Here is a 22,844-nt window from a genome sequence, read left to right as displayed (position 1 = left end):
TTGCATCAAGGAGTTTTACAACACAGAAACCAGCCATTCAGCCCAACATATCGTTGCTGCCCATGATGCTAATCCTACTTGCACACATTAGGCCCATATGCCTCCACTCCTTGCGTAGGAAGGAACTGCAGATGCTGGTTTACACTGAAGATGGACACAGAATGCTGGAGTAACAGGAAGTATCGCTGGAGAGAAGGAATGGGTGATGTATCAGGTCTGAAGAAGGGTCTTGACCCGAAACGTTACCCCATTCCTTCTCTCCAGATATGCTTTCAGTCCCGCTGAGTTACTCCAGCATTTTGTGTCTAGCATTCCCCCTACTCCTCCCCAGTTCAAAGGCCTTTAAAAAATGTTGCATTTGTATCTTTTGTTTTTCAGTTTAGAAGAGTCAACGTTGGGAATGATACATCGAGCAAACCAAGACGGCCTTACCCCAAGATCTGCGAAGGGCCCGTCGTACAGGGCGAGTTGTGCCACGCGGCAGCGGTCCCTGTTGGCCAGCGTTTGTGGCGTGCTGTAACCGCCTCGCAAGGCGTTCTCCTCAGCGAGCATCGATTCCAGCTCTGGCGTTGCTCCCCCCGTTACTAAAGTCCGTATCAGAGTCAGGATATTGTCATTGAAGTATGTCTGCAGAGATAAAACAAACTCTTTAAGTGAACACTATTAAAGTCATCACCGGAGAAATTCAAATTACGCTTTTGGAGGAGGTTGTGCAGTTAAAACTAGCGTGCTGTCACATCACATGTTTTATCTGGCAAGTGAAAAGACAGCCGACTCCAATTACTCTGTTTTAGTTGTATGTCCCATTAGGTCCTTTCACTATATATTTTTTCCTCAATGCACAAATTCAGGTCAGTTTTGTTCTAAAGGGCAGAAATTGCAATGATTAATTCCCTCTATAATTGGTGTTAGTGGCGATGCAAAGCCTCCCGCTCTCAGTGTTAACTTCACAACCGATAGGGAGGCTGGGAAAGACACAGAACCAGAGGACTCTGGACAGGTTCAAAGCCCAGGCGAGCTAGAGTGCTTTTTTTCCTCATCATTGATTCAGCTGGGAGCGGTCTTGGTGTCAGGACTGTCGCTGCACATTGCCGCTGCTACTCGCTGGTTGTCCTCTTCTGCGGGAACATCCTCCAATCCCAGTGGCAGCAACTGACAGAAATCAAGCTTAAGTATGTATCAATTAAACATTTTGATATTTATGGAAAAAAAAAATACAAATGCATGATGAGGATCGAGTCCCAGGTGGCCTTGTTTAAAACACTCGTGTGTGCAGCAGGCAAGCAGAGTTTATTAGGTGCAGGCTCCTTCAAGATGATAGCTTGCCAACATCGATAACCATTCCATACCATCAGGTAAACAATCACAGAACATAGAAATGTACAGTGTTTAAGAAGGAACTGCAGATGCTGGAAAATCAAAGGTAGGCAAAAGTGCTGGAGAAACTCAGCGGGTGCAGCAGCATCTATGGAGCGAAGGAAATAGGCAACGTTTAGGGACGAAACGTTGCCTATTTCCTTCGCTCCATAGATGCTGCTGCACCCGCTGAGTTTCTCCAGCACTTTTGTCTACCATAGAAATGTATGTTTCATACATACATGTACCATAGCACATGAATGTTTGGCCCACAATGTCTGTGCCGAAAATGATGCCAAGATTAACAAACCTTGTCTCTGTACATGAGATCCATACCCCTCTAGTCCTTGCGTGTCTATCTATCTACAAGTCACTTCAACCCCACTATTGTATCAGCCTCCACCAGCAACGGGCGTCTGGCCTCCACCACTCTCTGTGTAAATAAAAACTTCCCCTGACAATCTCTGTTAAGCTTTGCCCCTCTAAACTTAAAGTGATGTGTGGGGAAAAAATCTACCCAATTCTAACTCCAGAAATCAGCTGTAGAAATATTTGCTTCATGTCAATATAATGAAGTTAAACTTCACTGACCTGATAGAAGTAAATAAAATGATGAGAGGTTTTGATAGTGTTTTCTTGGGTGGGAATAACAACCAGTTTTTTGTGTTCTTATACAGAAACAAATAACCGGAGATGCTGGTTTACAAAACAAAACCAGACTAAGTTCATAACTTCTAGGAGCAGAATTAGGCCATTCGGCCCATCAAGTCTACTCTGCCATTCAATCATGGCTGATCTATCTTTCCCTCTCAACCACATTCTCCTGCCATAACCCCCAACACTCTTACTAATCAAGAACCTGTCAACCTCCGCCTTAAAACTATCCATTGACTTGGCCTCCACAGCCATCTGTGGAAATGAATTCCACAAAGTGTTGGAGTAACTTGTCGGGTTAGACGGCATCTCTGGAGGACGTGGAAGTGTTATTACCTTAGTTTTTCCCTGTGAGATTTTTCTCTATGGGCAGTGAGACAAAATGGGAAACATACAAACACAAAAAAATTCTCTACTTTAGAGATACAGTGCAGAAACAGGCCCTTTGGCCCACCGTGTCTGCGCCCATCAGCGTTCAGTACTCTAGCACTATCCAGCACACTAGGGATAATTTATAATTTTTACCATAGCCAGTTGACCTACAAACCTGTACGTCGTTGGAGTGTGGGAGGAAACCGGAACACCCATGTGGTCACAGAGAGAACATACATACTCTGTACAGAGAGCACCCATAGTCAGGATCGAACCTGGGACCCTGGCAATGTAAGGCAGCAACTCTACCACTGCGCCATCCTAAAGTGATGTCACGCGTTCCATTGTTTGTGCTTTAAACACGGGTCACATGCACATTGGGAGTTTAATGGCCATCAGACCTAATTTTGTAAGTGGCACCTGGCTGGTGGTGCAGAAGTTAAATCACTTGATGCAAGAACTGTGAACTCAGAAATAAAGACCAATGTGGAACAGAGTACAGCACAGGAACAGGCCCTTCAGCCCACAATGTCTGTACCCAACATGCCAAGGTCAACTCTTATCTACCTTGACATAATCCATATCCCTCCATTCCATGAACACCCACATGCCTATCCCAAGTCTCTTAAAAGTCACTAATGTATCTGCCACCACCCCTGCAGCAGGTTCCAGGGACCCACCACCCTCTGTGTGAAAACCTTGACCTGCACATCTCTCTTAAACATTGCCCCTCTCACCTTAAAGCTATGCCTTCTGATATTTGATATTTCAAAAACATCAATCTATTCCATTCCCACCACAGTTAATTCGCCAAATAATCTGCAATTTAAAAGTAACGACTACCAGATTGTTGCAATAATCCATCTCGTTCACTAATGTTCTAGGTAGGAACTTAGCCATGCTTGCCCAGGTGATCTCTTAGTGACCTCTGCATCATTTTGGTCAACTCCATAAGAGTCAAGGACTATAATAGCCAAGGACAAGGACAAGAACTCACTTGTACCATGGTCCCAATGTTTAAAATTCCAACAACACAGAATATCTCCATCAGATGAACTGCAGCAGCTCAAGGAGGCAGCTTCCCACCACATTAGGGAGATACAGCATGGAAACAGGCCCTTCGACCCACCAAGTCCATGCTGACCATCAGCCATCCATTTACGCTAATCTAATCCAATTTTATTCTCTCCATATTTGTTATCAATTCCCCCCAGAATGTCTCACTCACCTGCACACAAGGCCATTTAACCCCACCCCCCCCCCCCCCCCCCCCCCCCCCCCCCCCCCCCCCCCCCCCCCATCGTCACGATGTGGTGCACTCTGAGGGAACCCACACAGTCATGTGAAGGACGTGCAAATTCCACACAAGCAGCAGCAGAGGCCAGGATTGAAACAAGGTCTCAGGCACTGCAGTGGCTCGACCTGCAGCATTCTCAAGGAAACTTAATAAGGACGATAAATGCTGCTTTAATAGCCAGCACCAAAAACACCAACATTTTCAGGGGGTGTTCCAGATTCAGGGACAGAGACAACAAAATGCATTTCGTTGTCTCTGTACTGTACACTGACAATGACAATTAAATTGAATCTGAATCTGATCTGAATCTGAGTTTCTTCCCAGGTAGACAAAAATGCTGGAGAAACTCAGCGGGTGCATCAGCATCTATGGAGCGAAGGAAATAGGCAATGTTTCGGGCCAAAACCCTTCTTCAGACCCTAACCCTAACCCTGAAGAAGGGTTTTGGCCCGAAACGTTGCCTATTTCCTTCGCTCCATAGATGCTGCTGCACCCGCTGAGTTTCTCCAGCATTTTTGTCTACCTTCGATTTTCTAGCATCTGCAGTTCCTTCTTAAACAGTTTCTTCCCAGCTGTAATCAAACAACTGAATCATCTTACCACAACCAGAGAGCAGTCCTGAACTGCTATCTACCTCATTGGTGCTCCTCGGACTTTCCTTGATCAGACTTTTCCGGCTTTAACATATACTAAATGTTATTCCCTTGTCACATATCTGTACACTAAATGGCTCGAGTGTATTCATGCATTTTCTTTCTGCTGACTTAAGCACGTAACAAATGCTCTTCACTGTACCTCGGTACAAGCGACAATAAACTAAACTAAAAGATGAATACACGGGTGAACAAAAGGAGGAAGACTGACTGAACTTTATTGCCTTCCATCACTGTGGTGGATGGTTCAGTTAAGTTCTACCGTGCTTTTAATTGTATAGCTGCATGGTAAATCAAATATCACTGAACCTTAATTGGTGCATGTGACAATAAATGTGAATTTGAATACATTTTAAAGAAGAGTCCATAATTTATCTAGCTGGAACCAAAGAGTTCTGTCAATAATTTGCAGGGTTTACGGTGACAAATAAATTCTGGGTCGCCTTTGGGTATTTCAGGAATGGATACCTGGAAAAGTGGCGAATGTAAACAACGAGCAGCTCCAGGGACTGGTGGGTGACTCGAAGCCAATCGCGCAGTCACAGCTACAACTGAAGCCAAGTCAGCCGTAACATGTGGCAGCTATCTGCGATTCTGACAATGCTGTCAGCCAGGGTGATAGATGAGAGTTGTCTGTTAAACCATCAACACCTTTGTTCAAAGTGAACTACTGCCTGAATGATGTTTTGTTCTAACTGCTTTTCAAAACCCAGATAGGAGCCAAATTGAGACATCAAAGTAATGGAGTGTTTCAATGCCCAGAAATCCATCTCTCCCTCGCTAGCACCTTATAGACCACACGAGCCACTGAAGGACACGTAATGCCCATGTTACAGCTTGAGGATTGTCACTTGGGGACCTTAAAGCTGCAGTGACCTTGTTAAGTCATCTGCTGTGCCGAGCACAGCTCCATTTGATGGCAATGTTTCTGAAAAGTGTGTTGACAGTAACTTCACTTTGCTGATTCGGCAACAAATCGGACTATCTGATCAATTTGACAGATCCATTTATAAACTTTCGCCTATTAGTGCAAGTTGGATTCAACTTAAATTTGCATCTGGTGCCAGCAACGAGTTACTGATTTTTTTTATTGTGTTTGTTGCTGCCTGGTTCTATTACATTACTTCACATTTCTTGCATCAAGTGATTTAAGAGCAAATCCCAGAAGCAAAGCACATCAGAACCTGTGCGGCTCTGCTGAACCAGGAGAAATAATACCTCCAACTGACACATTCCAGGGCATTTCAGTACTTCACGCCCTGATTCACAAATTAAATATCTCTCTGTGTGTTTGCACAGAAGCTTGTAGCCCCCATGCTCATACTCCGCTTACAACTAACGACTGCTGTACTGCTGGAATAATGGACTATACTTTGCAATTTGGCGATAGACACAAAAAGCTGGAGTAACTCAGCGGGACAGGCAGCATCTCTGGAGAGAAGGAATGGGTGACGTTTCGGGTCGAGACCGTTATTCAGACACAAAATGTCACCCATTCCTACTCGTCAGAGATGCTGCCTGTCCCGCTGAGATACTTCAGCTTTTTGAGTCTATCTTCGGTTTAAACCAGCATCTGCAGTTCCTTCCTTTACAAATTGTCGACTGTCTTGGACTATCTTTGATCGGACTTTATCTTGCAATAAATGTAAATTCTTTTATCATGTATAAGATGGCTCAATTGTAATCATGCATTGTCTTTCCGCTGACTGGTTAGCACACCAGAAATGGTTTTCACTGCACCTTTGTATGTGTGATGATAAACAAAACTCAAACTCACTGTTTATACTAATGTTTAGTACCAGATTGGTTCTGGTCCCTAAACTCCCTGATCCAAAGCTGTGGTAAATATTGAAGAGGAAGACTCAATTCCCCTTAATTACAGTCAGTCTCCCACCATGCATGTTTAGCATTGTGACTCCCTTCTTGCTTCACCCCCTACTGCCAACTATGCGGCACGGTGGCACAGCGGTAGAGTTGCTGCCTTACAGCACCAGAGACCCGGGTTCGATCCTGACTACAGGCGCTATCTGTACGGAGTTTGTACGTTCTACCCGTGACCTGTGTGGCTTTTCTCCGGGAGCTCCGGTTTCCTCCCACACTCCAAAGACGTACATGTTTGTAGGTTAAATGGCTTGGTATAAGTGTAAATCGCCCCTAGAGTCAATGAGCGGGGATCACTGGTCGGCGCGGAATCGATGGGCCGAAGGGCATGTTTCCGCTCCGCATATCTCTAAACTAAACAACTGGCTTATATGCAGCAAGCTAACATCACTAATCTTACACAAATACATCACAGGAGTGCTATTGAACAAAAAAATAAATTGCTCTTGCTCAGAGGTAGGATTTAGGGAGCATTTTTTTTTTTTAAAGTGAGAGGTTTAGGGGAAGAATTCCAAACTTTGACGCCTAAAACATCGAGGTGAATGAGCAATCCAAGTTTGAAAGAAAGACCATTGAAGAGTCATAAGATATGAAAGGTTGGAGAGATGAGGGCTAAGGAAGGTTGATGGAAGGTTTTGTGTTTTGAGACCAGTGTAGGTGAATGATCACAGAGGTAAAATGAAAACAGGATGCATGTGAATTGTGATCGAGTTCTGGGTAGGGAATGGAGAGGGTCAGGTCCCTTCAAAGTCCCCGACTCAAAACTCTCCTCAAATGCTGCCTGAACCACTGAGTCCCTCCAGCACTCTTTGTGTTTGCTTAAGATACCAGCATCTGTAGTCTCGTGTCTCTCTGGGATAGAGTTCTGGATAAATCCAAACATAAGGCAGATGGAGGATGAGAGGTCAGGGATAACTACTACAGTGGCTGAGTCTGGAAACAATGATCATAAGATATAGGAGTCGAATTAGGCCATTTGGCCCATTGAGTCTGCTCTACCAGGCTGCTCTATTTGTCCATCTCATCCCATTTTCCAACCTTTTCCCTGTAACCTTGGACACACTTACTTGAAAAATACCCAATGAATTAGTTTCCAATGCCATCTGTGGCAATGAATTCCGCAGATTTCCCACCCTCTGGCTAAAGAAATTCATCTGCATCTCCGTCTGAATTTACGTCCTTTTAGTCTGAGGCTGTGCCTAAGGTTCTATTGGAAAGTACAGAACCTCAGGCTGTGCCCGAGGTTCTATACTCTCCCACTACTGGAAACAGCCTCTCCACTTCCACTCTACCGAAGCCTTTCATTATTCAGTAGGCTTTAATGAAGTTCCCCCCTCATTCTTCTAAACTCCAGTAGGTATAGGCACAGAGCTGTCAAATACCCAATCATCCCCAGGATCATTCTCGTAAACCTCCTCTGTACCCTCTTCAATATCAGCACACACTTCCGCAGATATGGGGCCCAAAACTGCTCACAATATTCCAAATGTGGTCTGACCAGCACCTTAAAAAGCCTCAAAATTACATTCCAGTTTTTATATTCTAATCTCCTCTTAATTAGACATTTGACAATAGACAATAGGTGCAGGAGTGGTCCATTCGGCCCTTCGAGCCAGCAGTGCCATTCAATGTGATCATGGCTGATCATCCCCAATCAGTACCCCATTCCTGCCTTCACCCCATATCTCCTGACTCCGCTATTTTAAGAGCCCTATCTAGCTCTCTTGAAAGCATCCAGAGAACCCACCTCCACTACCCTCTGAGGCAGAGAATTGCCTTCCATACTATTGACTCAACCTGCAGATTAACCCTTTAAGAATCCAGTAACAGCACTGCCAAGTCCCTTTGCACCTCTGTTTTCTGAACCTCTCCCCAATTAGAAAATAGTCCATGCCTTTATTCCTTCCATCCAAGTGTTTGACCGTACACTTTGCTACGCTGTATTCCATCAGCCATTTCTTTGCCTAATCACCTAAACCTGCCCTTCGGCACTCCCTGCTTCCCCAAAACTGCTTGCTCCTGCACATATCCTTTGTATCATCCACAATCTATGCCACAAAGCCATCAATTGCAATGCCTAGATCGTTAACATATAACATGAAAAGTAGCGGACCCAACACCGACCCATGTGGAACACGCCTTAGTCACATACCATCAACCAGATAAACTCCCCTTTATTCTCACCCTTTGCCAATCAGGCAATGTTCTATCCTACTGGCACCTTGCACTAATACAATAGACAATAGGTGCAGGAGTAGGCCATTCGGCCCTTCAAGCCAGCACCGCCATTCACTGTGATCATGGCTGATTCAGTCACATTCAGTGACCCGTTCCTGCCTTCTCCCCCTATCCCCTGACCGCTATCTTTAAGAGCTTTAAAGCATATCTTTAATCTATCAGCTTCCATCTTGTTTCAGCAGCCTCATGTGAGGCATCTTATCAAGGGCCTTCTGAAAATCCACAGACTCTCCTTTGTCTATCCTGCTTGTTATTAGTTTAGTTTAGTTTAGTTTAGAGATACAGTGTGGAATCAGCACCTTTGGCCCAGCGGGTCCATGCCAACCTACACACACTAGGGACAATTTACATTTATACCAAGTTAATTAACCTACATGTGGGAGGTTCTTCAAAAAATTCCAACAGATTTGTCAGGCTAGACCTCTCCTTAACAAAGCCATGCTGACTTTGGCCTATTTTATCATGAGCTTCCAAGTATCTCGAAACCTCATCCTCATCCTTAATAATAAAATCTTACCAACCACAGAAGTCAGGCCAACTGGCCTGTAATCTCCTTTCCTTTGCCTCACTGCCTTCTTAAATAGTGGAGTTACATTTGCAATCTCCAGCCTTCTGCAAACCCTTCCTGACTAGTGATTCTTGAAAGATCACCACTAATGCCTCCACAATCTCTACAGAACACTAGGGTGTCGTCCATCTGCTCCAGGTGACTTATCCACCTTCAGACCTTTCAGCTTCCCATGCACCTTCTCTTTAGTAATAGCATCTCCACTAACTTCTGCTCTTTGACTCTCTTGAATTTCTATTTCCATATTGCTGGTGTCTTCCACAGTGAAGACTGATGCAACAACCTATTTAATCCATCTGCCATCTCTTTGTTCCCCATTACTACTTCTCCAGTGTCCTCTCCACACTCTTACCCCTCTTTTATTTCTCTTTATATATGTACATAAAAAACTAGACTGACAGAGGTAGCCTTTGTTTCTTATAGGTCATCAGGTTGATATTAATAAACGAAGAGACACATCTCTAAAACAAGAGATACATCTCTCCTTAGTGTTGTTCTGCATGTTTCATGATTAGTATTATTCAGTCATCATTCCAACTGCTGTACTGCCATCTTTCTCTCTTCCTGTTTTTCCCTAAACCACCTTCATTGACTATGGAGAGAAAGGAATGGGTGATGATTTGGTCTGAAGATAGGTCACGACCCGAAACGTCGCCCACTCCTTCTCTCCAAAGGTGCTGCCTGTCTCGTTGAGCATTTTGTGTCCACCTTCATTGGCTGAAGAAGGGTTTTGGCCCGAAATGTTGCCTATTTCCTTCGCTCCATAGATGCTGCTGCACCCGCTGAGTTACACCAGCATTTTGTGTCCACCTTCATTGACTGATGTCTTTGTGTGTGTCACCAAGTACCTCCTGACATGGCTTGGTGACAAACTTTGACTGGTGCTCTGGACGCTGTTACTGAGTGAAAGGTGTTACTTAAATGCAAGTAATTGTTGTTATTGGTTGCCCCATGCTTGCTGGGAATGGCTGTGGAGAAACATATTTAAAGCACAGCAAGCCCAAGCCTTGCATTGACACATTGAGCAGACTGGTTGTCAAAGGTGACCCTTCCAGGCATTGCATTGCAACTACTCTGGAGCACTTAGCTAACTGAATTCCATTATTTCAGAAACACATTCAATAAAAGGCTCCAGCAGCTTTAACTGTGGTTGGCTATTATTATTTTGTAGAGATGCTTTGAAAGCTTTTGATCGCTTTCAAAATAACCCCAGCATTCTTACACGATGCTTTATTTTGACAAAACAAGAGCCACCCTTAAAAATACAGGTTCTGTTACTGCCAGAGATTGCAGCGGATCGATCCTTCAGGTACTTAGCACAGTTTGAAACCACCAGAGAACTTCACAACGTTACTCTTTGCAGCAAACCGTGCAACACTAACAGGCTAGACGAGGTCCAACATCTGAAAGATTTCTGCCTTCAAACTGATCCGAAATGCTAACACTTGATTCTTCTGCAGAGTTCAGACCAGCGGTGAGAATCCACCTTGAGGGGGTGAATTGCTACACTGCTTCAACTTCTCAGCACCTTCCCCTGCTAACAGCCACCAGCACATTAGATGGTCTAACGGTGTCTCTGGTGGCAGGGCAGAATGGCAGGGAACTTAAATCAATCTTTATTTCTCCATGTTTTAATGTAATTCTGCCATCAGTTACTGTTAAAATTTATCTGCTGTCTGAATGCCTCTAAGCAGAGATCCGTTACTCCATTCCTTGCCCTAGGAGCAATACATACCTTGTCCATTCACAACAACCTGGGCAGGCAATCACCTGTGTGTGCTACCTGGGCATTGATTGCACTTGTAAAGATTACTTCACTGCTATTGTCTTCTGAAAGGAAAGGATGGCGCTATTTAAAACAACATTTGCTTTGCAACTAATTGAAGGCTCAAGCCCCAGATTTCTGCAGTAGCTTGCAGTTACTCTGGCACCTTGAATTACATCAGCACACTTAACGAAACTCGCTGCATGCAAACGCCCAAAGGCTTGGTTGATGCCTGCCAAGCTTTGGCTGGAAGAGACTGATAGATCTGTCATAGATCACAAAATGCTGGAGTAACTCAACAGGACAGGCAGCATCTCTGGGCAGAAGGAATGGGTGACGTTTTGGGTCGAGACCCTTCTTCAGTCTGATATGCGATAGTTGATATGGCAATATGGAGGAGTTACTCCAGCATTTTGCGATTTACCTTTGATTTAAACCAGCATCTGCAGTTCTTTCCTACACACTAATTGATCAGCCATTGAAACATAGAACATTGGGTTATTCACAAGGAACACAAGGAAAGATTTACTTTGTAGCAGAAACATACTCATCGGACAGATCCAGTGCATGGAGAAAGGAAAGACTGATGATCGAAGGGATCAGAGACCAAAGGAAGACACAAAATGATGGAGTAACTCAGCGGGTCAGGCAGCATCTCTGGAGAGAAGGAACGGGTGACATTTTGGATTGAGAACGTTCTTCAGACTGAGAGTCAGGAGAAAGGGAGTATAGCGATATGGAGGAGTGAAAATGACAGATCAAAGCAGACGAAGATAAGGAAATGTAGAACGGGGTTCATTGATGGCTGAGGGGAAGGTGACAACGATGCATACATTCAGTAAAATTAATCAGAAGGACAGGGAAACTAGTCAGAGAATTAGGGTGGGGGAGGGATGGAGAGAGAAGGAGAGCGAGGGTTACTTGGAGTTAGAGAAATCAATGTGGATACCGCTGGGTAGCACCCTCCCACCCTCCAGCCTTCCGGCTACTCCTCCTTTTCCCTTTCTTGTCCCCACCCACCCCCACCCCTGATCAGTCTGAAGAAGGGTTTCGGCCCGAAACGTTGCCTATTTCCTTCGCTCCATAGATGCTGCTGCACCCGCTGAGTTTCTCCAGCTTTTCTGTGTAACCGCTGGGTAGCAAGCTGCCCAAGTGAAATATGAGGTGCTGTTCCTATGTGGTGGAGTTACTCCAGCATCTGCAGTTGCTGCCTACACACGGGATTAGAGACCACATTGGCTTGCGTTTACTTACCGCACTCATCAGGGAGTCCAACACACTGACAGCAAATGCGGTGCCGCAGGCAAATGGCTGCGTCAGGTACAGCTCTGTGTCCGGGTCATCATCGTCATCTTGGTCCAAAAACTGGACGTTGGAGTCATTGACTGGAGGAAGGAAAGACAAAGAATGCTTGAGTGCACACTCAACACCAGGTGCCTCTCGCCGGTCACCAGCAGCTCTGAAGGACGGCAGTCTCCAATTTATGCCCTAATTTCATGCACAGTGCCAGGTGGCCAAAAGTTCGCCTCTGCTTTACAATCCCCACCTCTGCCTTCAGAGAGCTTTCAGAAATAGAGAGTTTGTTGTGAAATCTCTTTCCCTTTTTCTCAGACCTTTGAGGAGAGCGCTGGATAGAACTATCAGTTGGCGTGACACAGACCGATGATGAAGGTGCAGCAAACAATACTATGGAGAAAACTACAAGGATAGAGGGAGGGGTGGTGGGTGTGTGTGTGTGGGGGGTGTGGGGGTGAAAACAAGAGATGATCAGTGAAAATTAAAATTGTTAGGAGAAAAAAAATTAGAAGGACACAGCCAAGGCAGGCAACGTCAATCATACCTTGCAAAAGAAATAGCAGAATAGAAGTGAAATCCTTCGCAGCCAAATGACAACAAGAGGTATGGAGCAAGGTGAGGCTGTGTGAAAAGAGAAAGGGGCTGCTTACCCAACTCAGTTATCATTGGGATGTTGGCTCCAAAGTTTTTTTCCTGACTGAATGAAACCAAAGGGAGCAATTTGCCAGGTTTAACTAATAATGAATGAGAAATTGGTAAACAGGAGGGTACAATAGATACGGGAAAGAGAACACTTTCATTAACACCAACACAGAGCAACAATTCATCAGCTAGTCACAGTTTCTAAACACAGAGAAGGATTTTGTTAATCGATTACCAAGGAGAAGAAGCTTTTCGATTACCAAGGAGAAGAAGAATTTTTTCACGCAGAGAGTGGTGAATCTCTGGAACTCTCTGCCACAGAGGGTAGTTGAGGCCAGTTCATTGGCTATATCTAAGAGGGAGTTAGATGTGGCCCTTGTGGCTAAGGGAATCAGGGGGTATGGAGAGAAGGCAGGAACAGGATACTGAGTTGGATGATCAGCCATGATCATATTGAATGGCGGTGCAGGCTCGAAGGGCCGAATGGCCTACTCCTGCACCTAATTTCTATGTTTCTATGTTTCAAGTAATTTACAGCTTGCACTTGTTCCAAGAGCAACTTATTCCCAACAACCATTAGGCTTTTGAATGCTTCAAAACACTAACCATATTATGAACGGGCTTGGTTACACTAAAGACAAGATCTGCTGCACTCGTAGTTGTTTGTTTTAATATATTTTTTTGTTTAATATGTAGTTTTATTTAATATGTACTTTCTACCTGATATGTTTAATATCAGGTAGAAGGCCTGAAGACTGTAACAACCAGGTTCAGGAATAGCTACTTCCCAACAGCCATCAGGCTATTAAACTTGGCTCGGACAAAACTCTAATTATTAATAACCCATTATCTGTTATTTGCACTTTATCAATTTATTTATTTATATTTTATTGTTGTAATGTTCTTTTTACAATCCATGTTCTCGGGGTATCTAAATCTAAATCTAAATGTTATTAGTTATTTAAGTTATGACATCGGATAGAAGCTGCATACCAAATCTCTTTGCGCTTATGTATAATGACAATAAAATATATTATTATTGTGTGTATATATTTATATTAAGGGATATGGACACACTGATCTGTTTTGTAGTAAATGCCTACTATGTTCTGTGTGCTGAAGCAAAGCAAGAATTCCATTGTCCTATCAGGGACACATGACAATAAACTCACTTGAACTTGAACTCTATGAGTCCTGTGTTCACAGGCCTATTATGTTGTTGCACGTAAGAATTTCATTGTTCTGTTTTTAGTACATGTAGCAATTAAACACTCTTGACTCCATGGTAATATTCCACAGCTGATGAGATTTTCAGTATGTGTTCAGGGTTGGAGTGCCCCAAACACAGTGACCCAAGTGAAGGTTAGCTGTGACTGGGCTTAGCATCTCCAAGGTTAATCTAATCTTGGACAATGCCAACACATGGGCAACAATGCCAATTACGGAGCACTGTCTACAGCAATTGGGCAGACCCCTTGTCCACCATTTGGTCCTATCACTGATATAAACTCAGAGCTCGGGGTACTACCCAGCACTGCACCATCCCATGAGGTGTTGCTCATCCCCCCCCTCCCGTACACTCCACCCCGCAGGAGCACAAAACAATAATGGTTGTTGTCCTTGAAAGAAAAACTTCAGCAAAGTTATTATTATGAAAATTACCACTGTCATTCAGCTTCTGTCAGCAGAAATCACACATCACATAAGCATAAACAGCCCCTGCCAACAAGCCCCACACTTAATAGTAAGGTGCATACAGATGATGTGCGTCTCTGCAAACCTAGATGCATGTACTGTACTGCGCGCACGTATCTCGGTTTGTGTTGGCAGCGAACGGTGGCAGCGCAAGACTGTTGGCGTCTCGTGATTAAATAACTCTGGCTGTGTCACCAAGAGACCTGTAACAAGCCAGGGCAGCGAGGAATCGTGTCTTGGCCGAGACAAGTTTGGCTCACGTGCCGGGCCAGTAATGAATTATCCAAGCTCAGGTGCCTTCTGGCTGGAGTTCAACAAAGGAATAAATGCCAATCTAATCACCAGTGGAGCCTGCAGCTAATGCCAGTTGTACAGGCGGTAACTCAAGCACTCCCTTAAACGTAGCAACTGGAAAACCTTGCCAAGAGCCTAGATGGGTTTTCGTTTAATTTGATCAGAATACAGTGGGGAAAAAAATCAATCCAATTGCCCTCCTATGTCAAAAACAAATTAATAGCCCACAGGTTACGGAGGTCATTTCATAAGAGGTATAGCTGTCAGTTTACGATCCAGTAACGTTGACAGCTTTATATCAATGGTCATGTTTATATTCAACATTTGAAATGTGCCGCTGGTCTTTTTTATCTTCTACAAGCTGTTATCTTTAGATTTTTGTTTTAGCGGGAGGTGAAATACTAAAGTTGCTGAAGGTTGATGCTGTACATTCCCAGAGGAAGTCCAGGGCTGGATTAGCCCCCTGGATCCACATTGCCGTCTGTCCAACCCTGCCCAAACACATCCAGCGGGGCAAGATCTGTGCTACTTAAACTCCAGCCCCAGAACAACCAGCAAAGTCAGGGCAAGAACCACAGGAGAGACGCAGGTGCTGGAATCCTGAACAAAATGGAAACTGCTGGAGGAACTCAATGAGTCAGGCAGCATCTGTGGAGTGGGAAGATCTCTGTCAAACCTGATGCTTTCCTGGCCTGTAGCCATGCAAACCTCCAGTTTAAATTCCATTTGGAATATTTTGGAGGACCAAGAAACCAAGAACCAAGAATGAACCCTTTCAAACCTCCAGTTTCCCTTCCCGCTGACTCTCAGTCCGAAGAAGGGTCCCGATCCAAAACATCACCCATTCCTTCTCTCCAGAGACGTTGTCTGTCCCATTGAGTTACTCCAGCATGTTGTGTCTATTTTACTTTAGTTTAGTTTAGAGATCCAGCATTGAAACACTCCCTTTGACCCATCAATCACCCATTCACGTAAGTCCTATATTACCTCACCTACCCACTCCCTTCATGCTAGGGGCAATTTACAGAGACCAATTCACCTACAAACCAGCGCGCTCACCGAGTCTGTGCCGACCTATGATCCCCGCTACACTAGTACACACTACACACTCGGGACAATTTACCATTTTCACAGAAGCCAATTAACCTACAAACCTGTTTGTCGTTGGTGTGTGGGAGGACTCCGGAGATCCTGGAGAAAATCCACACAGGTGACGGGGAGAACGTACAAACTCTGTAGAGACAGCACCTGTGGTCAGGATCAAACCCGGTCTCTGGCGCTGTAAGGCAGAACTCTGTCGCTGCACCACCATGCCACCCTATTTTCGTTATGGCTTATGGACATGATGGAGAAATATAATTTGCAAGGCAATGACAAGAAATATACCCTGGCTCCCTACACCATGGGCAGTCTGTAATACGATACAGAGAACAATAAACCAACTGGAGTGAGAAATTATATGGCAATGGGCACGTTGTCAGCTCCAACCAATCTGTTGAGAAGTGAAGTTGAAAATTTTTTTCCGCTTCAAACCATTACAAAAAGGGTCACTTAAATAAAGTTTATATTCTGGTTAAAAAGAGATTTTGCTCAAAGGCACTGGCATATAGTGTTTCATGGTTCAATGCTCATTTTCATCGAACTGATCAAGATACAAATTAATTAAGATGTTTAGTTAAAACTTGGGTAAGATGCATTTACAGCTCAAGGCAACTCCATGCTTCATGTGAATCTAAAAATCAGTTAAAAAACTGTAAACATTCCTGTTCAACGCTGCTCTCCCCAAGACCCAGCCGCTTGTCTCTGGAACAGATAAATGTTTCACTCCTGTTCTTCTGAAAAGTTTTGGTTTGTTCTCTTCCTGACAACTCCAGAGGACAGTCTGTTTTTTTTGGAAGCAGCCTGCTACAGCGGGGAAAAAGCAATAAAGCACAGGCTGGACAGAGCTTGGCCCTGGGACTATGGAGCAGAAACGCAATGGAATTATCCTGTTGAAATTGAGTAAAAGCATTCACTAACACGAGGCTGCAATGCAAGTGCATTATTTTTTATCTCTAATACAGAGCTGACCTCAACTATTTGTGTGTGTTCACCATACCATGAAACAAAATAGATTAGTGACTCTTTACATGGTCTACAGGCATATGAGCCATCATCCCACATGGCAATGGGATTTGAATTAGACATTATATTATCAATGATACAAGCAAAAGTGGAGCAGTGTGAGCTATAGCATCAAGGTCATGTAGCAAAACAACTAGTCCTTTAGCCCATCAAGTCTATGCCAATCATTAAGCATCCATTTTATACTAATCCCATTATATTCATTCCACATTCCCATCAACTTCCCCACCATCTACACACTTGGGAACAATTCATCACGGCCGATTACCCCACCGATTATCTGCACATCTTTGAAATGAGGGAGGAAACGGAGTATCCATGCGTTTGCAGTGAGGGCTGGCAAACTCCACACAGACAGCACTGGAGGTCAGGTCAGGATTGAACAAGCAACACTGAAGCTGAGGTAGCAGCTCTATTAGCTGTGTGTCATTGTCTCAAATAAAACAGCCTAAATGTTTGAGGCCGCAAAATCCAGATATTAATTAACTACTAAATTCCAACAGTCCAAATTTTTAAAAATGGGAGGGTGGGGGGGGGGGTAATGACCACACTCAGTGTTTTGGCAAATTTCCGCTTTTTTTTTAAATTACTGAGGTTTGATCCAGTATTTGTTTACCAAAGGGTTGGATATTCAGAGGGAGTGAAGATGAAGACAATGAGCTAAACTCAGTTTAATGAGGTTAACAACTTCACTCGGTCTGCCTGGACCTACCTGATCTCCCGGGTGCCAAACACTTTAATTCCCCTTCCCACACTGACCTTTCTGTCCTAGGCCTCCTCCATTGTCAGAGTGAGGCCAAACGCACATTGGAAGAACAGCATCTCATATTTCGCTTGGGCAGCTTACAGCCCAGTGGTATGAATATTGATTTCTCAAACTTCAAGTAACCCCAGCAACCCCTCTCTCTCCATCACTCTACTACACAAGTTGTACCAGCTTCAAAGTCATCTTGCTGTCTCATTGTGTCTACTCATTCTCACCGAGCACATGGGTCACAATGGCCTGTCTCCTTTGTCATCGTTTCTTTTTTGCATATCTTCCATTCATTTGTTCTATATCTCTCTACATCACCGTCTATATTTCTCATTTCCCTATCCCCGACTCTCAGTCTGAAGAACGGTCTTGACCCGAAACGTCACCTACTCCAGCGATGCTGTCAGACCCGCTGAGTTACTCCAGTTTTTTGTGTCTATCTTCGGTTTAAACCAACCTCTGCTGTTCCTTCCTGCACACTTACTGAGTATCTCAGTCTGTTGAAACATTGGGCCGCTCTATACTATGGATCATTACTGGTTGGTGTGAATTACTGTTTATTCTGATATTCAAAGGGGAAATGGATCAATTCCCTGATTCAGCAAAGACTGAGAGGTTCAGGTTAAGAAAAGGCATAGTGATTATTGGTCCGATAAGGTTCCAAAATAGAGCCACACACTTTGGCAGAATGAACTAGTTTGTTTTTCCACACTCTTTAATGTTCATTGTAAGTAGGAAAAAAAATCTTGACTTGGCAGAGAGCAGCCACATCAGCTATTGAATAAATTGTGTTTTAAATGACCAAACAGCAAACTTGTAATTTGTGCTTGCAAAAAAATGCAAAATCATCACAAGAACATGAGCAGACCACTAAGATGGCCCTGTTCTTCCATGTATTCTAAATGGCTGTCCGCATGGCATTAAGATAAACTATCATCAAAACCTAATTACTAAATTATCTTTTTTTAATAATCCAGCGAGTGGGACTAATTACCCAAAGACACGAGTACAAAATCCCAGCCTGACAGATGGGGAAATTGAACTTGGCAAATAATCTGGAATCATTACAAAAATCTTCTCAGCAATAGCCACAAGAAAGCTACCAGAATGTCACTAAAACCCATCTGTTTTTTTAGACATCCTTCATCTCTTTGGCATCCATCACTATAGCCCAACAAGCCACCCAGTTCCATCAAGGAGGCTCAACGCCAACTTCTCCAGAACAAATTGTGGTGGTCAATAAATATCAGCCTTGCCATTTCCATCTCATAAGCGAATGATAAAACCTAAGTGCCAATAGTATACTACAGTTAAAGGATTAGCAGCAGGTTATTCTTGGAGAAGATTGTAAAACTGTCCCTAGTGTGTGTAGGATAGTGTTAATGTAAGTGAATCACGGGTCATAAGGTTATAAGGTCAGAAATATGAGTAGAATTAGGCCATTTGGCCCATCAAGTCTACTCTGCCATTCAATAATGGTGGATCTATCTCTCCCTCTTAACCCCATTCTCCTGCCTTCTCCCCATAACTTCATAACACTGGTCAACATGAACTCTGTGAGCCAAAGGGCCTGGTTCCACGCTGTATCTCTAAGCTAAACTAAAATAAAGAGGTGTTTAACAATTTAGTGGAAGAACTAAGTTAACACATGATTACCCAGGCGGTAACAGGGAGAATGTACAAACTCTGTACAGACAGCACCTGTGGTCAGGATTGAACCTGGGTCTCTGGCGCTGTAAGGCAGCAGATCTACCGCTGCGCCACCGTGGCGTCCAACATGCAAATCGTGGAACACATCCAACGCCTGATATAACAAGCCATAGACCACTGGGCTGGGGTTTGGAGAAAACTCTACATACAAACAACGGGTGCGTCATTCAATTCCAAGGCGGAGATTGGTAAGTTGTGACCCAGAGCTAGTGCTGACATATCTTGAGACCTGAAACGTCACCCATTCCTTTTCTCCAGAGATGCTGCCTGTCCCGCTGAGTTACTCCAACATTTTGTGCCTATCTTCTAGTGCTGACATGATGGGCCAAATGACCTCCTTCTATGACAATAAACCAAGTCAGCAACTTCCTACTCTCAAGAGTTTTTAGTGGAAGATAGACACAAAAAGCTGGAGCAATGCAGCGGGTCAGGCAGCATCTCTGGAGAAAAAAAATAGGTGTTTTAGAGAATAAATAGGTGAAAAGAGAGATAGGTGAAAATAATTTTAGTGTTCTGTTTCTTGGTTGATGTTCAAACCAGGATGGAAGCAGGCAGCAGCAACAATTTGTCAACAGAATGCTACTCAGAGTCTTAATGCCATGAAACAGTCCAGCTAACTTTCGATCTCAAGTTTAATTTGCATTTCTTCAAAATGAGTTTGTCTTTTTAACAGCACACAGAAATCGTGCAGTAATTTACTTCCTGGAAGGCCAAATCCTGGCCAGCAGTTACTGAGTTATTTACGCCCCAGTAAAACCTTGACATTACTCTTGGTGTTATTTCCCAACTTATTCTGAGCTAATGCATCAACTCCCAATGTTACCCCAGGTTCTCATTCTTTAAAACAATGGCTCACAAGGTGACAGTAGATTTAAAAGTCAGAAAGTGTCCCCATTAAGACTACTAGTGTGCATACCACATAAAAAGGAAGAGGATTATTACATTTACTGCAGATTACACATGACATGTTTAACGTATTCTAAACATTTATCAGCAACTAATTACAATTATCTCCCGGTGAACCTCCACTAATCATGTCACGGGTGTTAACCTTTGATGTAAGTAATTCACTGCGTGAGACGCGGAGATGTTGGAAGGAGAGAAAGCATTTCATAAATGTGTGTCTTATTAGTGAAGAAACAAATTAAAGTGGTGAAGCACTCGCTCTGAAACCAGAAGCAACCAGGGTGCAGAGGTGAAACACTGCATGACAACCCTCAGGTTTTAACATAATTTATATGAGAATGACGATATTAAGGTAACACTCAGCTTCAGGAGGTTAAATCCACTAAATCCAGCTTTGAGGAACCAAGGAGAACTCCTGCATCCCACAGAGCGTACCAGTAGGAGAGGAGATTAGTTTGTTTAGCTACTCCACAGTTTGCACAGCTTCTCTGTTCCATGGCCTAGTTATGTGGGGGTGTAGAGGCTTGCTGGTGGGACTACAAGCTACCACCCCCGCACCCTCCTTCGCAAGTCATGCTAAATGGCCAGTTAGAAGGTCATGAACGCAATGCCCTCCTTTAGCAGGTAAATGTAATCAATCACTGGTAAACGTCGACGATAAATTAAATATGCCACAGGATAGTATGCCGTCGGATTCAAAGGTCTTTTATTCACCCATAATACCAAAGGGCCATCAGACATCTCTCCCTTCATTCAGGAACAATTGTAATCAGTCACTGATAATTATCTCAGACAGGTTAACCACACAATCTGCAGGAGATTATTTAGTCCGTTTACGTAATAACAAGGAATTGCAGATGCTGGTTTATACCAAAGATAGACACATAGTACTGGAGTAACTCAGCGGGTCAGGCGGCATCGCTGGAGCAAATGGATAGGTGACGTTTCGGGGTGAGACCCTTCCTCAGACTGATTGCAGGGGAGAAATCTGGAAGAGATCTGGAAATCTGGAAATCACGGACAGCCCCAAATGGCCTCAGGCGAGGGGATTCCCTGATAGGCAGATTGTGGGACAAAGGCTAGAGATAGGAGCTGGTGTGAACCCAAAAGGGATACATCTCTGCGAACTGCAAAGTTTGTTGAAGGACTTTTAGTGGACGGGTTGGAAGGGGGAAGAAACCAGAGCAAGGTCAGCTGGGATTCAGGGGAAGGGAGTAGGCAATGTGAGGAGGGATTTACTAAAGCTTAATTTAATATTGATTGCTATGCACTATCAAATACTTAAATGATCAAGATCCTTGGTAGAGGGAGAAAGAAAATAACAACTTGTTCTGGGATTGTTTGGAAGAGAAGTTGAGAGAAAGAAGGTGGAATGGACCAGGTAAGTGATATCTGACCGAATTGAGGAGCAGAGCAGATTTATTATTATTTTCAAAGAAGATAGATTTTTTTTTTGTTCACTTCTGCACTTTTTGTTTGCAATCAGAATCCACCCAGTATTTGCCAGTTCTTGCCACACCTCAACCCATCACCTCTCTGTACCATCTATCGCCACCCTGCACCATCCATCTGAAGAAGAGTCCCAGTTCAAAATGTTGTCTGTCCATTTCTCTCCCCAGATGCTGCCTGACCTGTTGAGTTTCCCAGCAGTTTGCTCTTTGCTCAGGATTTTTAGCATCTGAGTCTCTTGAGTCTCCAGATCATTTTATCCAGTTTTAATACCAAGGACATCTACGGTTTTGGTCCTTAGATCATTTGATTGAATATTGGTCAGAAAGAAATAAAAAAATAATTTTCAATGAAAAGTGGGTCTCATTCCTGGACCAGATCGCAGGCAGTGAAGGCAGGAATGTTTTGTAACATTGTCATTGTGCGTTTTACGTAAATGGGGCTGAGGCTTTGCAAAACGTACATATTATTCTAGATATCACATCACCTAATGTTGAACAATAATGGCACTGGATGCTGCCAATTGGCCTATCAACCCTGCCAGTCACACTATTTTGCTCTTTCTCTGTAACCCTTGAAGTTCTACCTCAAGTGCTAACTCAATTCCCTTTTGAAAGCACTGATGAAATCATCGATTCATATTTTTTTTTAAATGAGGATTAAAACTGTGGTTAAAATTAGGATTTTTCCATATATTTCTGCCAGGTTCTATTGCAATATCTAGAAATATGTTATGGATGTTGCAGTAACACTGACCAAGGATAACTATTCACAGTTTCATGAAAATCCATTTCAATGGTTTGAGAATAGAACTTAATGTGGTCAGCATTGCATTTTCTCCCTAATCTTTAAAAGATGACCTAAAGAGATATGTAATTGAGTCCTTGGGCTGTGCTGCATTAGCTGGTCTCAGCTGTGTTGCCACAGTTGTCCATGGCCTCCTTGGTCTCGGGGAAGAACAACAATGTGGCAGATATTAAAACATGACCTCCTTGGTCCCAATAATCAGTAGCACTTCCCACCTTTATCCCTGGGTCATTTGGGAAGAACGTATAATGCTGAGCAAACTAGTTACAAATTCAATAGTGTACTCAAAAATATAGATCTTCCTGAACAATCAATTATTTCTATTTGATCTGCTGGTTTACAACAGTTCATACGTGTTACAGCAAAAGCCCATGAACACGCCC

General features: G+C 43.6%; 1 protein-coding gene across 15 annotated transcripts in view; it reads right to left on the bottom strand.

Moving 5' to 3' along the window:
• kcnma1a (potassium large conductance calcium-activated channel, subfamily M, alpha member 1a) overlaps nt 1-22,844 on the bottom strand; it is a 486,207-nt gene that overhangs the window by 25,596 nt on the left and 437,767 nt on the right. For 9 of the 15 annotated variants that reach the window (XM_055661690.1, XM_055661694.1, XM_055661692.1 and 6 more), the window contains 2 exons: nt 12,039-12,169; nt 433-627 (listed from right to left, as the gene is read on the bottom strand). In XM_055661690.1, coding sequence (XP_055517665.1) covers nt 433-627; nt 12,039-12,169 — 326 coding nt within the window. Of the gene's footprint in view, nt 1-432; nt 628-12,038; nt 12,170-12,730; nt 12,815-22,844 lie in introns of all 15 variants that reach the window. The other 6 variants (XM_055661691.1, XM_055661680.1, XM_055661681.1 and 3 more) reach the window with 1 other exon arrangement.

This window comes from Leucoraja erinacea, chromosome 34 (assembly GCF_028641065.1).
Source record: "Leucoraja erinacea ecotype New England chromosome 34, Leri_hhj_1, whole genome shotgun sequence".
Classification (NCBI taxonomy): domain Eukaryota; kingdom Metazoa; phylum Chordata; class Chondrichthyes; order Rajiformes; family Rajidae; genus Leucoraja; species Leucoraja erinaceus.
The sequence above is the reverse complement of the archived record's forward strand: the minus strand, read 5'-3'. Positions and strand labels throughout refer to the sequence as shown.